This window comes from Heptranchias perlo, chromosome 29 (genome assembly GCF_035084215.1).
Source record: "Heptranchias perlo isolate sHepPer1 chromosome 29, sHepPer1.hap1, whole genome shotgun sequence".
Taxonomy (NCBI): Eukaryota; Metazoa; Chordata; class Chondrichthyes; order Hexanchiformes; family Hexanchidae; genus Heptranchias; species Heptranchias perlo.
Genome location: NC_090353.1, coordinates 7,699,263 through 7,718,166, shown reverse-complemented (window position 1 = coordinate 7,718,166; position 18,904 = coordinate 7,699,263). Strand labels below are relative to the sequence as shown.

At 47.7% G+C, this 18,904-nt stretch overlaps 1 protein-coding gene across 3 annotated transcripts in view; it reads left to right on the top strand.

Annotated features, from left to right (window-relative positions):
* Positions 1 to 18,904, top strand: part of palm1a (paralemmin 1a) — a 228,253-nt gene that overhangs the window by 47,202 nt on the left and 162,147 nt on the right. Inside the window, exons 1-2 of one of the 3 annotated variants that reach the window (XM_067968054.1) lie at positions 1,856 to 2,091; positions 15,092 to 15,137. In XM_067968054.1, the coding sequence (XP_067824155.1) occupies positions 15,093 to 15,137 (45 nt within the window). In that variant the 5' untranslated portion in view covers positions 1,856 to 2,091; position 15,092. Of the gene's footprint in view, positions 1 to 1,855; positions 2,092 to 14,902; positions 14,961 to 15,091; positions 15,138 to 18,904 lie in introns of those variants that run through there. The other 2 variants (XM_067968052.1, XM_067968053.1) reach the window with 2 other exon arrangements.

The window sequence follows — 18,904 nt, the reverse complement described above, 5'->3', positions numbered from 1 at the left end:
CCCTTAAATACATCCATGCCATTTGCCTCAATTACTTCTTGTGGTAGCAAATTCCACATTCAAACCACTCTCTGGGAAAAGAAGTTTCTCCTGAATTCCCTATTGGATTTATTAGTGACTATCTTATATTTGTGGCCCCTAGTTCTGGTCTCTCCCACAAGTGCAAATATCTTCTCTATGTCTACCCTTTCATAATCTTAAAGACCTCTATTAGGTCACCCTTCAGCCTTCTCTTTTGTAGAGGAAAGAGCCCCAGCCTGTTCAATAGGTATAACCTCACAGTTCTGGCATCATCCTAGTAAATCTTTTGTGCACTGTCTCCAATGCCTCTATATCCTTTTCATAGTGTGGAGACCAGAACTGTTCACAGTGCTCCAAGCGAGATAGAAAGATAGAAAGAACAAACTTGCATTTGTACAACAGCACTTAGCAGCCAATGATGTACTTTCAAAGTGTGCTCACTCTTGTAATGAAGGGAAACGTATGAATAATGCAAAGAGAACGTCTCCCACTCTCTGATCCTTGTTTAGTTTAGTTTAATTCGATGTGCTAGTCCAGTCAAAATGAGGTCTAATTCTTGGTAGACAGGCGATAGTCTGTCATGCTACAACTGTACAGGGTGCTGCTGAGACCTTATTGAAACATATAAGATTCTGAGGGGACTCAATAGGGTAGATGCTGAGAAGATGTTACCCCTCATGGGGGAATCTAAAACTAGGGGGCATAGTCTCAGAATAAGGGGTCGCCCGTTTAAGATGGAAATGAGGAGGAATTTCTTCTCCCAGAGGATCGTGAATCTTTGGAATTCTTTACCCCAAAAAGCTATGGAGGCTGAGTCATTGAATACATTCAAGGCTGAGTTAGACAAATTTTTGATCAGCAAGGGAGTCAAAGGATATGGGGAAAAGGCGGGAAAGTGGAGTTGAGGTAAAAATCAGATCAGCCATGATCTCATTGAATGGCGGAGCAGGCTCGAGGGGCTGAATGGCCTACTCCTGCTCCTATCTCTTATGGTCTTATGGTCTTATAGTCCATAACAGTTTCTACGACCACCGTATCTCCTGCCTCTGATCAGGAGATGTATCTCCGTGCTCCCATGTGAATGTGTTTCCTGGTGCTTCTGCAAAAAAAACCTCTCCTGGGGAGCCAGAAGAAGCAGGAGTGGTTCTCTCGGCTCCACAGCAGTCTCAAAGACTGTTGCCGGCCCCCTCCCGATCAACTCCCCTTTTCTCCCAACCTCTTCCCATCGTCCCACGCCCACCTCTCCCAGAACCTACCTGAGGGCCGCTGCCAGCGACACAGCAGCCCAAAATGGATGTCCGTTTTGCCGGCAAGCCGCCTGGGAACGCACAGATGTTGTCCGCTGCTCGCCGGTCTAATTTAAATGAGGCCCAAGGCCCAATTTCGATCAGGCCTCGGGCCTACCAGATACAGAGCAAGGATCATTCCACTGGCATTCGAATTTCCACCCCAGAGAATGGGAGGAGGTAGGGAGACACTGTAAAGTTAGATAGGGTCAGGTCTTGAGGGGGCTTCAAAGACCAGGACGAGGAATTTAAATTTAATGTGTTGCGGGGGGGGGGCGGGGGGTGGAGGGCAGGGAGCCAGTATAGGTCGGCAGGAGAAATAACTGATTCAGCCTCTTTCCACTGTGTTGATGTTTTGTTGCTAGGCTTTGAGTCAATAAAATTTATCAACAGCCCTCAGATATATCAACGTCCATGAATTTCCTGACATCTGGCCTGTATGGGAAGCCAGAAAACCCATCGTCAGGACTCTGCCAGGAACAAAGTTTGTAGATTAACTCAGTGACCAGGCTCCAGATCGTCAACATCACGTAAACACGAGCAGCCATTTTAACGAGCAGATTGTCAACTGGACTGGAGACTTTGTTGACAGATGTTGAAAAATTCTCCAACCTTGATGACTAGAGGGTCAATAAATCTCCCTTTATCGAGAAACCAGACCAAGGCCCACAGTTCAAGTCCCACCCGAGCTGATTTGATCTGAAGAACAGACGAGGTAAATCAAGATAGTGTGTCGCCAAGCTTGGGTTTTAAAAGTTACCTTCGGAAGAAAAAGCTGAGGGAGGTAAGGAGTTCCACAATTCTGTCATCACATTGTTTAATTTATTAAAGTAAATGTTGAACAAATTGGCCAACACAAAATTTGTCGATTTATGGTGACTTCATGCAGTAAACTCATTGAGAAAATAAAATGAAGGAATAAGAAAGAAAGAATAAACTTGCATTTATATAGCGTCTTTCACAACCTCAGGACATCCAAGGCACTTTACGGCCAAAGGAGAACTTTTTGAAGTGCAGTCACTGTTGTAATGTAGGAAACGGGGCAGCCAATTTGCACACAGCAAGATTCCCACAAACAGCAATGTGACAATGACCAGAAGGGGGGATGGGGGGGTATGGGGGGGGGGGGGCAGGGGTTGGGGTGGGTTGGGAGGGTGAGGGGGTTAGTGGTTGGGGGTCGTGCCACTTCACTGCTGGAATGGGCGGCCGACCAAAAGTCAAAATGGACCCCAATGAATTGTCAATTGCAGCTGGAGATTCTGATCGGGGCGGGGCCGGGGACGGGGTGGGGGGGGTGGTCAGACGCTTTGAAAGAAGGGAGAAAGATCGAAGAGAGGAGCCGCCAACAGCACTCCCTCCCTCGGCCTCTCTCACACACCTCCTGGGGCGGGAAGGAAAGTAGAAAATAGCTCCGCAAAACTAATGGCAGAAGAAACATTTTGCTGGTGTTATGACACAGAAGAATGTGGACTTCTCATGCCCACAACACACTTCAATTGTAGAACGGTTTCATTTCCTGAGGCCCCCTTCCCCTGTTCATACACAGAGATCACTCAATAGAAAAGTCAGCCCAGCTGCAAGTTGGAGTTGCAATAAAAATAACAGACAAAACAATATTCAAGGAAGAGGAGGCCTCTGCAGGAGCTTGGTGCTGTGCTGAGAGCTTTAGAAGAATCGCACTTGGCCACGGCGATGGGATTATAACATGAAAAATGTTTCCATGGTCACTGCTTTTGGCTTTCAAGCCTGTTTTCTCCTCATTTTCAGTCTCGAGCTTTGGAGCGAGACCAGGGTTAAGGAAATTGATATTGTGCTTGTTTTTTCCCAGTCTATTGGCAGTCTGTAATTAGTTGGAGATCTGGGAAGGCAGTGAGGATCAGTGTCTCTCTCCCTGTGCTGAGTGACGAAGCATTATTGGAGAATGGACTGCAGTCCACCAACAATCCCTACTTATCCATTCCCAGGGTACTAATTCATAGAATAACTCAACCTCATCTACTTATTTCCATATTTTGCCCAGGGGTGCTGTTTAAACGCTGTAACTCTGATATATTTCCATGTACATTTTGTGCTCAAGTCTCCCACTCCAGAAGCTTGAGCACACAATCCGTGCTGACAGTCCCAGTGTAGTACCGAAGGAGTGCTGCACAGTCGGAGGTGCTGTCTTTCGGATTATACGTGAAGCCAAATTCCGGTCTACCCTCTCAGGTGAACTGAAAAGATCCGATGGCATCATTCGAAGAGCAGGGGAGTTCTCCCCAGCGCCTCGACTAATATTTATCCCTCAACCAACATCACTAAAAAACAGATTATCTGGTCATTATCACGTTGCTGTTTGTGGGATCTTGCTGTGCACAAATTGGCTGCCGCGTTTCCAACATTACAACAGTAACTACACTTCACTGGCTGACCTAAGGTCGTGAAAGGTGCTATACAAATACAAGTCTTTTTTCTTTTCTTTCTCTTAAATCTCCTCTTAAGACGTCTCTGCCTCCTCGGGTTAGCTTCCACCTGACAGGCCAGACGGGGCCTTGGTTTAAGGTCTCGTCCGAATATGTTCATATCTTTGTTGCCAACATCCGACGGGCAGCTTTCAGTCATAGATTTTTCTTTTTTAATCATCATTATCGATCAAAAATGAAAAAAAAAATCAAAAAGCTATTTTTTATTTTCGAAGCGGTTTCATTATTTTGAAGCTGACTTAAGCTGAACTCATGAGGCCTTTGCTGCCGAGCCCAGCAGCGGGTCCCGTTGGGATGACAGGCCACTATCTCCACACTCGTTGCATCCAGCGTTTGCTGCAGTTACAAATCCCACAGCTGCTCCTTGGTGCTGGTTTCCTGCAGGGTCCACCCTGCCCTCCCTCTTTGCAGCTCTCGCTGGCTCTGTTTCCTCTGCTTCCTTCCCTTCCGGCATCTTCTCTGAACGCGACATGAAGAAAATGAATAGAACCCCCACCCCCCCAGCGCGTCAGAGTAACTGAAAACAGCCCCTTCCCCCTCACGCACAGAATAAATCAGCCAGCAACTGCCTCTTATCTCAAGCTCCCAGCGCTGTCCAACAGGAACATCTGCTGGCAGGAAGACAGGGGATCTGCTCTTTCTCAATCAATTGGGGCAGTCCGTTGACAGACATGAAGTGATTTTGAAGGGTTCAAAAACAATCATCCGATTCCCTCCACCCCAGCACGCTGACATCACCCCAAACCATAGTCAACACATCATCCCCCACTCCAAATCCCCACTCCGCATCCCCCCCACTCCATAACCCACCCTCCCCATCCCCCCACTCCATAACCCCCACTCCCCATCCCCCGACTCCATAACCCACCCTCCACATCCCCCCCACTCCAAAACCCCCACTCCCCATCCCCCCCACTCCAAAACCCACCCTCCCCATCCCCCCCACTCCAAAACCCCCACTCCCCATCCCCCCCACTCCATAACCCACCCTCCCCATCCCCCCACTCCATAACCCCCACTCCCCATCCCCCACTCCATAACCCCCACTCCCCATCCCCCACTCCAAAACCCCCACTCCGCATCCCCCCCACTCCATAACCCCCACTCCCCATCCCCCCCACTCCATAACCCACCCTCCCCATCCCCCGACTCCATAACCCACCCTCCCCATCCCCCCCACTCCATAACCCACACTCCCCATCCCCCACTCCATAACCCACCCTCCCCATCCCCCCCACTCAATAACCCACCCTCCCCATCCCCCCACTCCATATCCCACCCTCCCCATCCCCCCCACTCAATAACCCACACTCCCCAGCCCCCCCGACTCCATAACCCACCCTCCCCATCCCCCCCACTCCATAACCCCCACTCCCCATCCCCCACTCCATAACCCCCACTCCCCATCCCCCCACTCCATAACCCCCACTCCATAACCCACCCTCCCCATCCCCCCACTCCATAACCCACCTTCCCCATCCCCCTCACTCCATAACCCACCCTCCCCATCCCCCACTCCATAACCCACCCTCCCCATCCCCCCCACTCCAAAACCCCCACTCCCCATCCCCCCCACTCCAAAACCCACCCTCCCCATCCCCCCACTCCATAACCCCCACTCCCCATCCCCCACTCCATAACCCACCCTCCCCATCCCCCCACTCCATAACCCCCACTCCCCATCCCCCACTCCAAAACCCCCACTCCGCATCCCCCCACTCCATAACCCCCACTCCCCATCCCCCCCACTCCATAACCCACCCTCCCCATCCCCCGACTCCATAACCCACCCTCCCCATCCCCCCCACTCCATAACCCCCACTCCATAACCCACCCTCCCCATCCCCCCCACTCCATAACCCCCACTCCATAACCCACCCTCCCCATCCCCCCCACTCCATAACCCACACTCCCCATCCCCCACTCCATAACCCACCCTCCCCATCCCCCCCACTCAATAACCCACCCTCCCCATCCCCCCACTCCATATCCCACCCTCCCCATCCCCCCACTCAATAACCCACACTCCCCAGCCCCCCCGACTCCATAACCCACCCTCCCCATCCCCCCCACTCCATAACCCCCACTCCCCATCCCCCACTCCATAACCCCCACTCCCCATCCCCCCACTCCATAACCCCCATTCCATAACCCACCCTCCCCATCTCCCCATTCCATAACCCACCCTCCCCATCCCCCCCACTCCATAACCCCCACTCCCCATCCCCCACTCCATAACCCACCCTCCCCATCCCCCCCACTCCAAAACCCCCACTCCCCATCCCCCCACTCCATAACCCCCATTCCATAACCCACCCTCCCCATCCCCCTCACTCCATAACCCACCCTCCCCATCCCCCACTCCATAACCCACCCTCCCCATCCCCCCCACTCCATAACCCACCCTCCCCATCCCCCCACTCCATATCCCACCCTCCCCATCCCCCTCACTCCATATCCCACCCTCCCCATCCCCCCCACTCCATAACCCACCCTCCCCATCCCCCTCACTCTATAACCCACCCTCCCCATCCCCCCACTCAATAACCCACCCTCCCCATCCCCCACTCCATATCCCACCCTCCCCATCCCCCCACTCCATATCCCACCCTCCCCATCCCCCTCAATCTATAACCCACACTCCCCATCCCCCCACTCCATATCCCACACTCCCCATCCCCCTCACTCCATAACCCACACTCCTCATCCCCCTCACTCCATAACCCACACTCCCCATCCCCCTCACTCTATAGCCCACACTCCCCATCCCCCCACTCCATAACCCACACTCCCCATCCCCCTCACTCTATAGCCCACACTCCCCATCCCCCCACTCCATAACCCAAACTCCCCATCCCCCCACTCCATAACTCACACTCCCCATCCCCCACTCCATATCCCACCCTCCCCATCCCCCCACTCCATATCCCACCCTCCCCATCCCCCTCACTCTATAACCCACCCTCCCCATCCCCCACTCCATATCCCACACTCCCCATCCCCCCTACTCCATAACCCAAACTCCCCATCCCCCCACTCCATATCCCACCCTCCCCATCCCCCTCACTCTATAGCCCACACTCCCCATCCCCCCGCTCCGTAACCCACACTCCTCATCCCCCTCACTCCATAACCCACACTCCTCATCCCCCTCACTCCATATCCCACCCTCCCCATCCCCCCACTCCATAACCCACACTCCTCATCCCCCTCACTCCATATCCCACCCTCCCCATCCCCCGCACTCCATAACCCACACTCCCCATCCCCCCACTCCATAACCCACCCTCCCCATCCCCCACTCCATAACCCACACTTCCCATCCCCCACACTCCCCATCCCCCCACTCCATAACCCACCCTCCCCATCCCCCACTCCATAACCCACACTCCTCATCCCCCCACTCCATAACCCACCCTCCCCATCCCCCACTCCATAACCCACACTCCTCATCCCCCCCACTCCATAACCCACACTCCCCATCTTGTCACTCCATAACCCACACTCCCCATCCCCCTCACTCCATAACCCACACTCCCCATCTTGTCACTCCATAACCCACCCTCCCCATCCCCCCCACTCTATAGCCCACACTCCCCGTCCCCCTCACTCTGCCATTGTGTATGAATCATGCTTCCATTCATCTGCCCACAGCCACCAGCTCCCATCTCTCGCAGGCACTTGGCCCTTTCAGCCGGACCGGCAGCATTCTGTGAGGAGTCGGAGGCGAGGTTGTTGCTCGTCTGCCTCAATGTCTTAGAAAAACTTCCAGCAGCTTTAACATTTTGTTCTATTAATGTGTGACAGCTCACGATGCCTTTTGGAATGATGTTGCCAAAGGCAACTTTGTGGGACAGAGTGAAATTGTCCTTCATTACCTTTAAGGTTAAAGTCCCCGAAAGAGCTGATAGGCTTGTGTCAAAGACCAGGAACCAATCTCATCGCCTGCTCTGTGCAACCAGCACCAATCCAGTATAAGTGATTGATTGTGTCATTTCACCTTCAAAGTTTCTTGTGGGTCTGAACACTTCACACTGACTAACCCAGGCTGTAGAGAGCACAGATACAGAGAAATGGTCTTCAGAGAATCCCAGCACATGTACTGTTGGGTTTCAATGGCGATGAGCGAACCAAGCATCAGGAACTACTGACACCAAGAAAAAAAGAAAGAACTTGCATTTCTATAGCGCCTTTCACAACCTCAGGACGTCCCAAAGTGCTTGACAGCCAACTAAGTACCTTTGAAATGCAGTCACTGTTGTAATGTAGGAAACGCAGCAGCCAATCTATGTACAGCAAGATCCCACAAACTGCAATGTGATACTGACCAGATAATCTGGGTTATTTTAGGTGTTGATTGAGAGATAAATATTGGCCAGGGCATCGGGGAGAACTTCCCTGCTTTTCTTCAAAATAGTGCCATGGGATCTTTTACTTCCACCTGAGAGGGCAAACAGGGCCTCAGTATAACGTCTCATCCAAAAGATGGCACCTCCGACAGTGCAGCGCTCCCTCAGTACTGCACTGGAGGGGGGCTTGAACCCACAACCTTCTGACTCAGAGCGAGCGTGCGACCACTGAGCTACGGCTGGCACAATATAAAATCAACTTATAGTAACAGTATCAGGTCGGAGAAGACCTTTGGTCCATGTAGCCCACCTAGCCAGAGTATTCTCTTGGTGCATTTCTGATACCCCTGAATCCCATTTGTTGACAAGAACTTGTCTACTTTCTTCTGGAAACCCATTTCTGTATCTTGTTCCCACAACCCCTACATTTATATAATATCTTTCAGGCCGTCCCAAATCTCTTTACAGCGAATGAAGTACTTTTGAAGTGTAGTCACTGTTGTTATGTAAGCAAACATGGCAGCCAATTTTCACACAGCAAGGTCCCAAGAACACAATGAGATAAATGACCAGATCACCTGCTTTGGTTTTGTTTGTTGAGGGGTAAATGTTGGCCAGGACACCAGGAAGGACTCCCCTGCTCTTCAAATAGTGCCGTGGGATCTTTTACATCCACTTGAACTAACAGACAGGACCTGAGCTTAACATCTCATCCAAAAGATGGCACCTCCGACAGTGCAGCACTCCCTCAGTACCGCACTATTGTCAGTGTAAATCATGTACTCAAGGTGAGAGGTGAGAGATACAAAAGGGTCCAGAGGGGCAATTTTTTCACTCAAAGGGTGGTGAGTGTCTGGAACGAGCTGCCAGAGGCAGTAGTAGAGGCGGGTACAATTTTGTCTTTTAAAAAGCATTTGGACAGTTACATGGGTAAGATGGGTACAGAGGGATATGGGCCAAGTGCAGGCAATTGGGACTAGCTTAGTGGTATAAACTGGGCGACATGGACATGTTGGGCCGAAGGGCCTGTTTCCATGTTGTAACTTCTATGATTCTATGATTCTAAGTCTCTGGAGTGAGGATTGAACCCTTGACCTTCTACCTCAGAGGTGAGAGTGCTACCATTGAACATATAAAGTACACCACAGACTGCGGAGGAATAAGGTGGGTTTCTTAGGGGGCCTCCAGAGCAAAGTGTCACCAACGGCAGATGTAAATGGTTCCTATCAACTGGCTACCATTTATTTTCTGGCAAAGACATTTAATTGATACTGCTGGAGCTCTGCCTCCTGTGTGCAATATAAGTAGGATACACCCAGAGGGACAATAGCCTCACCGTCCCACCATGGTAGGGTATGAAATTAAATTCAATGCAACTGGACATTTGTGGGCTGGCACCAGAAAAAATGACCACGAAAGCAGCCAAATTGTCATAAAAACCCAACTGGTTCACTAATATCCTTTAGGGGAGGAAACCTGTCGTCCTTACCTGGTCTGGGCCTACATGTGACTCCAGTCCCACACTTCATGGTTGACTCTTAATGCCCTCAGGGCAACTGGGGATTTGCAATAAATGCTGCTTTGCCAGTGTCACCCACATTCCAAGAACAAAGAGCAGAAGGTATACTTGCTGTGAGGTGGCACCTGAAAGACAGCATTGTCCTAGTGGCAATAATGGTGGTAGACAGTGAAAGGCTGAAGATATTTTAAATAGGGGAGGTACTGAATGGACTCAGTGACAGGATTGTGTTCTCAATGGGTTAATATAAAGATGCCACCAGTGTTGCCACTGAAGAAAATTATGAAAATTACACAGTCGTGATCGGCCTATGGCCATCTTTATCTTTATCTGTCCCTTGGATGAAACATTAAGCCTTGGCCCCATCTGCCTGTTCAGGCTGATGTTAACGATCCCGTGCCATTAGTCCAAGAGTAGCGGGGAGTTCTCCCAGTGTCCTGACCGACATTCTTCCCTCAACCAACACTGCCCAAAAAAAAACTCATCGGTCATTCACCTCGCTGCTGTTTCTGGGATCTTGATGTGTGCAAAATGGCTGCCAGGTTCCCCTACCCAACACTTCAAAGCAGTTCATCGTCCGTGCAGTGCGTTGGAAGGTTTCTACGAGATGTCGTAAGGTGCTACATTAAATGCAAGTGCTTTTCTTTTCCACTCTGAAGCTCTAAGCGATGGTTTTCAGGAGGAATGCTTTCTGTAAAATTAAAACATGACGGCATTGGTTGGAACAATGTTACAGATCAACATTGATGGTTCATCCAGCGAAGGGAGGTTGTTTGATATCAAACAGTCTTGATTTTCAATACAAACTGGGCTCCTAATAGTGACTGATAGAGGCAGCTAGGCTGTTTTGACCAGAAAATATCCTTGAGGCCATTTTACAGGAATGTTTCTTAAGTCAGCCATGTGACCTTTGCCAGCTAGTTCTCCTGCTAGAACTCAGGGGAGAAGGTTAAGTGGATCTGCATGGTACCACAGTCGTGTACAATCCCCATCAGCATAACTCCCCCATTGCCTCCTGTCACTGGATCGCCCCTCCCCATTACTTGCCCTCGTTACTCAAGAACATTAATATTCATGTGATTGGTGTCAAAGTAATTAACCAGAGAGCAATTATTGTATTTCCTTGAGTAAATCCACGCCAGTTTGACATTTTTCAGATTTTTTTCAACAACAACAATGAAAAATGTCAACATTTAGGCAATACCGAGGGAGTGCTGCACTGTTGGAGGTGCTGTCTTTTGGATAAGATGTTAAACGAAAGTCCTCTCCGGTGGACGTAAAAGATCCCGTGGCACTATTCGAAGAAGAGCAGGGGAGTTCACCCTGGTGTCCCGGTCAACATTTACCACTCAACCAACACCTAAAAACAGAAGATCTGGTCATTTATCTCATTGCTGTTTGTGGGATCTTGCTGTGTGCAATTTGGCTGCCACGTTTTCTACATTACAACAAAGACTACACTTGATCGGCGGTAAAGCGCTTTGAAATGTCCTGAGGTCGTGAAAGACGCGATACAAATGCAAGTTCTTCCTAGTTTTCTTATTCTTACCCTTAATCTCACCCCTATGGGCTATCACTTTTTGTAGCCTCTGGAACAGAAACTGAAAAAGGCCTCAGATTCCTCCACCAGGCTCCAGCTAGGAATTAAGCTCAGTATGTCTAACTCCTCCTCCCAGGCTTCGGGCCTCACAATAAGGTTAACGTTCTCAGACTCTTCCACCCAGGATTGAACCTGTGAGGAGATGGGTGAGGAGACTCCTGGATGCCTCCTCCAATTGAAGGCCTCAGCCCCCTCGACAGAGGTTCCTATAGTTGAGAAGAAAGATTGTTGAATTCCATCCTAGGCCTCGGTTGTGAGGTGTCGGAGTAAGTGATTCCCTGTAGGGTCCCAGACTCCACCATACAGCCTGGGAGAGACGCCATGAGGAACACTGGCCTTTATCTCAAGGGGGCTGGAATACAAAGGGGTGGAAGTTATGTTATGGCTATACGGAGCTCTAGTTAAATCCCATTTGGAGTACAGCGTTCAGTTCTGGGCACTGCACCACAAGAAGGATATATTGGCCTTTGAGGGGGTGCACTGCAGATTCACCAGAATGATACTGGGGTTAAAAGGGTTAAATTATGAGGACAGGTTGCATAGACTAGGCTTGTATTCCCTTGAGTTTAGAAGATTAAGGGGTGATGTAATTGAGGTGTTTAAGATGATTAAAGGATTTGATAGGGTAGATAGAGAGAAACAATTTCCTCTGGTGGGAGAGTCCAGAACAAGGGGGCATAACCTTAAAATTAGAGCTAGGCCGTTCAGGGGTGATGTCAAAAAGCATTTCTTCACACAAAGGGTAGTGGAAATCTGGAACTCTCTCCCCCAAAAAGCTGTTGAGGCTGGGGGTCAATTGAAAATTTCAAAACGGAGATTGATAAATTTTTGTTAGGTAAGAGTATTAAGGGGTATGGAACCAAGGCAGGTAGATGGAGTTAAGATACAGATCAGCCATGGTCTAAATGAATGGCAGAACAGGCTCGAAGGGCTGAATGGCCTACTCCTGTTTCCATGTTCCTATGACACCTGATTTGCCAGTACAGTAAATTGAAGCAAGATGTGCTCGCTGGTGGGAAACAGTGAAGATTCTCTGGATACTGAAACTTTTCAGTGCATAATTTGATTTGACGCTTTCAATGCTGATAGCTGATAGCCTTGACCAACATGCATAATGTATGAAATTAATATTCTGTAAATGGCTAATGGTGAACTGCAGGCCACATTAGAGGGATGTCTGAAACACAAGAGTGCATCTGTATTCTGCTACACACTGCAGCCTCTTACAGGGTTTGTGTAGAAGTGTTCTTTCTGCCGTAGTTGGCCTGTTAGTTGAAATAACCCCTTTATCAGGACGCAACTCCCTTTTATCAGATAGTCCCCATTAACCAAAGTACATCAGCAACTCATTTAAATGAAGGTACAGCAAGCAATTAGGAAGGCAAATGTTACGTTGGCCTTTATTGCAAGGGGGTCGGAGTGCAAGAGTGAGGAATTCTTGCTGCAATTGCACAGGGTTTTGGTGAGACCACACCTGGAGTACTGCGTACAGTTTTGGTCTCCTTACCTAAGGAATGATATACTTGCTTTAGAGGGAGTGCAACAAAGGTTCACTAGATTTATTCCTGAGATGAGAGGGTTGTCCTATGAGGAGAGATTGAGTAGAATGGGCCTATACTCTCTGGAGTTTAGAAGAATGAGAGGTGATCTCATTGAAACATATAAGATTCTGAGATGGCTTGACAGGGTAGATGCTGAGAGACTTTTCCCCTGGTTGGAGAGTGTAGAACTAGAGGGTCATTGTGTCAGGATAAGGGGTCGGACATTTAGGACTGAGATGAGGAGAAATTTCTTCACTCAGAAGATTGTGAATCTTTGGAATTCTCTACCCCAGAGGGCTGTGGATGCTGAGTCATTGAATATATTCAAGGTTGAGATCAACAGATTTTTGGACTCTATGGGAATCAAGGGATATGGGGATTTAGCGGGAAAGTGGAGTTGAGGTAGAAGATCAGCCATGATCTTATTGAATGGTGGAGCAGTCTCGAGGGACTGTAAGGCCTACTCCTGCTCCTATTTCTTATGTTCTTATAAAAGAGACAGAAATAAAAAGTAAAAAAATTAAATTAAAAATTTTGTTTTTAAATCTCCAACAACGATTAAAATCAGAAGGAATGAAACTCCACATTTTTAAAAGTTAATTTTCAATGGCAGGGAGGTTATTTTTAGTCATTAAGACTTATCACGCCATTAAAAGTTAGTTTAGGCCTAAAAAACCCGGCCTACCTTTTTCTGTGTAGATTAGTTGGTTTCTAGCTGGGCCCGGTCCATTCATTCCTGCCGGCGAGCTGTCCTTCCCATGCAGCTTTCAAACAAACAGGTCACCTCGTGGAGCAACGTCCTGATTTGCGCATTTGAATGTGCGCTCACCAGAAGTTGCTCTTCCATTTGCCCTGAAACAACGGTGAGCGCTGTTCATCTCTCCATTATTTTTGGAGCAAATTCTGATGTGGCCAGAACTCTCCTTTCGTAACCACAGGGAGCCTTTTCTAGCTATACCTGGTAAGGTTCGACAGGTGGAGTTCATGGTGACTGAGGGAAACTGACTGATGGCAATTTCTTACCAATAATACTTGTTAGATGAAAAGGATTACTGATTAGTGTAAGTGTGCAGTGAGCTACCAATTGTTGAGTCAGTACGAGATGTGTGGGAGAGCCACACAATCCCAGGTTGGTATTGCGTTGGTTGATCCCATTGCTGTAATTGAGCTCAGCACTTGCTGGGCTAGGGAGGGGGAAAGATGAGCCAGGGTTCCTGCTCCTGACTGCTGTCCAATGCAAACCTCTCAACAGGCAACGTGTTGAAACGATGGGCTTTGGATCACTGTTTGAGGGGCGAGAGTGAGGCTCTCTGTAGGACCCCCCGTTGGAAAGGTCATACACATGAATGTCGGGTAAGAAAACGACCAGGGTCGGCTGTGATGCCCAACCACCCCCCCGTCATGAAACAACCCTCCAGTGAACTCGACCTGTCCAAGGCTGTCCTTTCAGTGTCTAAACTGGCTTCTGTGCGACCAACAACACATCAGGAGGTTCCAAGGCACGGTTTTAGATTGCAAGTGTCAAATTAAAATCATGCAGAGTTATAAACATCAGACCACTTAAAATGATATTTATATATGGGGGTGTTCAAAATAATGAAGGGTTTTGATGGAGTAAATAAGGAGAAATTGTTTCCAGTGGTGGGAGGGTCGGTAACCAGAGGGCACAGATTTAAGATAATTAGCAAAAGAGCGAGGGGGGAGATGAGGAGACATTTATTTTACGCAGCGAGTTGTTATGATCTGGAATGCGCTGCCTGAGAGGGCGGTGGAAGCAGATTCAATAGTAACTTTCAAAGGGGAATTGGATAAATACTTGAAAAGGAAAAATTTGCAGGGCTATGGGGAAAGAACAAGGGAATGGGACTAATTGGATAGCTCGTTCAAAGAGCAGCACAGGCACGATGGGCTGAATGGCCTCCTCCTGTGCTGTCTATGTCTACTTGTACACACAAGTATCTTGCAGCCTAAATCATCTTGTGATTTCTGTGATCTTTGATTGACATGGCAATCATCCCAGGTCAGAAGGAGCTGCTTATATTTGAGACTCTGCTTCTACTCGGGACATTACGGTTATGTGAGACATTAGCTGAATAATATCTTGAAGTATCAGTAGTCAGTTAGACTGCACTTTGCAACTGAACCTTCTGCGAGCAGGCATCATGAGGCTGGACCAGAACAGGTTCGCAAATCTTTTGCCCATTTTAAGATTTCTGATGGATTCCTTCAACATCTCTCTCTGTCTTTCAGCAGGAAAGGTCTCACTGTTGTTTTGTCTCACCAAGTATCTTTCTCCTTGCTTTTCCTTCTCAGGATGTCCGAGACACTGTTTCAACAGGAGAGGCTTCAAGCCATCGCGGTGAGTCTAAATTTAACTTCCTAATCTGTCTGTTTAAGAGCCTCGGAGGGTCTTTGTCTGCATTCAGCTAAAGAGATGTTAGCCAGGGAATCAGAATCCCAGCTGTCATTCATTTTAGCCTCCTGTGAAGTGTGTTGACCAAACCCTCAAACAGATGCAGACTGATGTCCTCACAGAGATTAAAAATAAAACGGCAAATGCTGGGAATGTGTGAAATTATGGCAAAAGGAAAATGCTGGAAATACACAGCAGGTCAGTCAGTAAATCAGTGTCACTGAGGTCCGCATTCACCTCATCGTCTCTTATTAACCTTGGCTGCTCTACAGGCCTAGGTTCTCCACTCAGGTGCCCGAGGAAGAAGACAGCCTCTGTGCCTTCCCAGCGTGAGACACAGTCCACGATCATTTTCTGTGAACGAATTGCCATCCTCTGATTCTGTGCGGGTCTCCATTTAAAAAAAAAACTTTCTCACGTCCGTCAATGGGACGAAACATCAAACTCATTTCTCCAGACATTTTAAAGATTAAATGGGTGTATTGTAAAAACTTTACACAAAAAAAAACCTTTCAGCACGCAAAGGATTAATTACCTTTTTTGTTCTGCGCCAAATGTATTCTTGAAAAAAAAACAGTAAGGCTGTTTTATTTGTAATAATTTGGTGCTGATGGAGCAATTCTGTCCTTGCCTGGATTGATCGATGAGACTGAGGATATTAAAATGTCCTGTGTGATTGGCGTGTAAATAATGTAGCCACAGCCTACCTGTGGGACTCAGTATCTGTACCAGTCGAAGCAGCAACTTCAAGAAATAAAAGCAGAAACTGCTGGAAACACTCAGCAGGTCAGGCAGCATCTGTGGAGAGAAAGAAACAGAGAGAACATTTTCAAGTCGATGACCTTTCATCAGAACTGGAAGGTTAAGAGGCGACCAGCTTTGACAGAGCTAGCAAAATAGGGGGTCAGGGAAAGAACAAAAGGGAGAGGTCTGTGATTGGGTGAAGCAATTAAATGTCAAAAGTCATGATGGCAAATGACATAACTTATGCACATTAGGGTCACTGGCTGTGAGACGTCCGATTTTGTAGGCTTTAATTGTACGATAAGTATATTGGCTGAGACTCCTCCTCCTCCCCCCCTCGGGGTAGAAGTCAGGCGTAGGGGCAGTAGAAGGAACTGCACTCCACTGGGCTCCCCCCACCCCAAGGGAAGCAGCCACATGGCAAATTGTGACAGAGGGGGTGCAGTTAGAAGTTCTACCTCATCGCACTCCCGACAGGGAAACGATGCCCCTCGAACCTCTACCATATTTAGTAACATTAAATATTCTAATTTTTTAAAAAATGGGCAGCTATTTGCTGTCAAGAGGAAGCAGTACCTGCCATCCTGGAGTGATACGCTCCATCGCACACTGATACTGTCCCCGAGTGCAGCGTGCTAATCCTGGGGGCACTCTTGATAGAACAAAAAAAACTTCAGCAGCAGGATTGAAATATCTCCTTTAATTAAACTTTTGTTAGGTAAGGGTATCAAGGGAAACAGGTCAAAGGCGGGTAAATTGAGTCAAGATACAGATCAGCCATGATCTAATTCAATGGCAGAACAGGCTCGAGGGGCTGAATGGCCTACTCCTGCTCCTATGTAAATCAGGAGACTGCAAGCTCTCTCTTTAATTCATGACTTGTTGGAAATTGCAGGAACACATAAGCTTGAAACATGCAATTTTCAAACCCATGTGAGTGGTTCATTAATTAAACAGCGAAGTAGGCCTGACCTTTTCTCTCATTAGAAAGAGCAGAAATAAGAACTAAGAACTTTTATTTATATAGTGCCTTTCATGACCTCAGGACATCCCTAAATGCTATGCAGCCAATGAAGTACTTATGAAGTGTAGTCACTGTTGTAATGTAGGAAACACGGCAGCCAATTTGCGCACAGCAAGATCCCACAAACAGCAATGGGATAAATGACCAGTTAATCTGTTTTAGTGATGTTGGTTGAGGGATAATATTGACCAGGACACCGGGAAGAACTCCCCTGCTCTTCTTCAAAATAGTGACATGGTATCTTTTACGTCCACCTGAGAGGGCAGAAGGATTGGCGATTTAACGTCTCATCCGAAAGACGGCACCTCCAACAGTGCAGCACTCCCTCAGTACTGCACTGGAGTGTCAGCCTGGATTTTGTGTTCAAGTCTCTGGAGAGGGAGAATTTCACCCCCGATCATGGGAAAAAAGATTGCAAACTTATTTCCAAAATATCTGAGACAATAACCCAGACATCTTTTACTCAACATCTCAGCCCAGGATTGGAAAGGAACTTTCAAATCAATGGCATAAATTGCAGTAAATTTAAAAACCTCATTATAATAAGGCTGTTGTTAAACCATCTTTAAATTACAAAAAAAGGTTTATGTTCATTTTTTGAGGGTTTGAAATTTCTCTATTTTACTCTCTATCTCAAGATCCAGCAAGCAGCCTGCTCACTGAACTCTCTGCAGTTGCTGGAGCCCAGCCAATTATAGACACACACACACACACACAGACACACACACAGACACACTCACGGACACACACACACAGACACCCCACAGACTCACACACACACAAACACTCACACATAGACACACTCACAGACACAGACACACACACTCACATACACACACACAGGCACACAAACACACACCCACACAGACACATACACACTCACACACAGACACACTCACATACAGACACACACATACACTCACACACCGACACACTCACATACAGACACACACATACACTCACACACACACTCACACATAGACACACTCACATACAGACACACACACACACACACTCACATACAGACAACACACACACTCACACATAGACACACTCACATACACACTCACATACAGACACACACACACACTCACACATAGACACACTCACATACACACTCACATACAGACACAAACACACACACACACAGAAACATAAACATATACAAAGATGGAGTTGTTGGCTGATATGGGACATGGTGCGCTACACTCAAAAGTAGACTCTTTACCCTGTCGATGATCACAAGTTGAACATGTCGCTCGGTGGTAGCACTCTCACCTGTGTAGGTTCTAAGCCCCACCCTGGGATATGAGTACATAACATAGTACAGTGCCAAGGGAGTGCTGCATTGTCAGAGGAGCCGATGGTAAATAAGTTGTTAAACAGAGGTCTTGTCTGCCAGTTCAGATGAATGTAAAAGATCCCATGCCACAATTTGAAGAAGAGCAGGAAGTTATCCCAGTCTTCTGGCCAATACTCATCCCTCAACCAAAAACAAATCAACAGTTAATTCAGTAATTCGACAGACAGAGAAATCTCACACAACCACAGTAGCACATTCATTAATAATATGATAAAAGTGTGTTCAACCTTTAGATCTCTGAGCTACTCTGCTATCTAAATGAATTATATCACTGCAGGATTAAATTCAAACTAAACTAATCAACCAACTTCAGTAAAACAGATGATCTGGTCATTTATCTCATTGCTGTTTGTGGGATCTTGCTGTATGCAATTTGGCTGCCGCGTTTCCTACATTACAACAGTGACTACACTTCAAAAGTGCTTTGGGATATACTGAGGTCGTGAAAGGCGCTATATAAATTTAATTTCTTCTTTCTTTCTTTCAATAGATTATTTAACTGGAAGGTCCAAACTACACTTTCTAACTGACTATTGAACTCTAATGGGCCGGAATTTGCTGTGAGCAATGAACAAAAGGCGT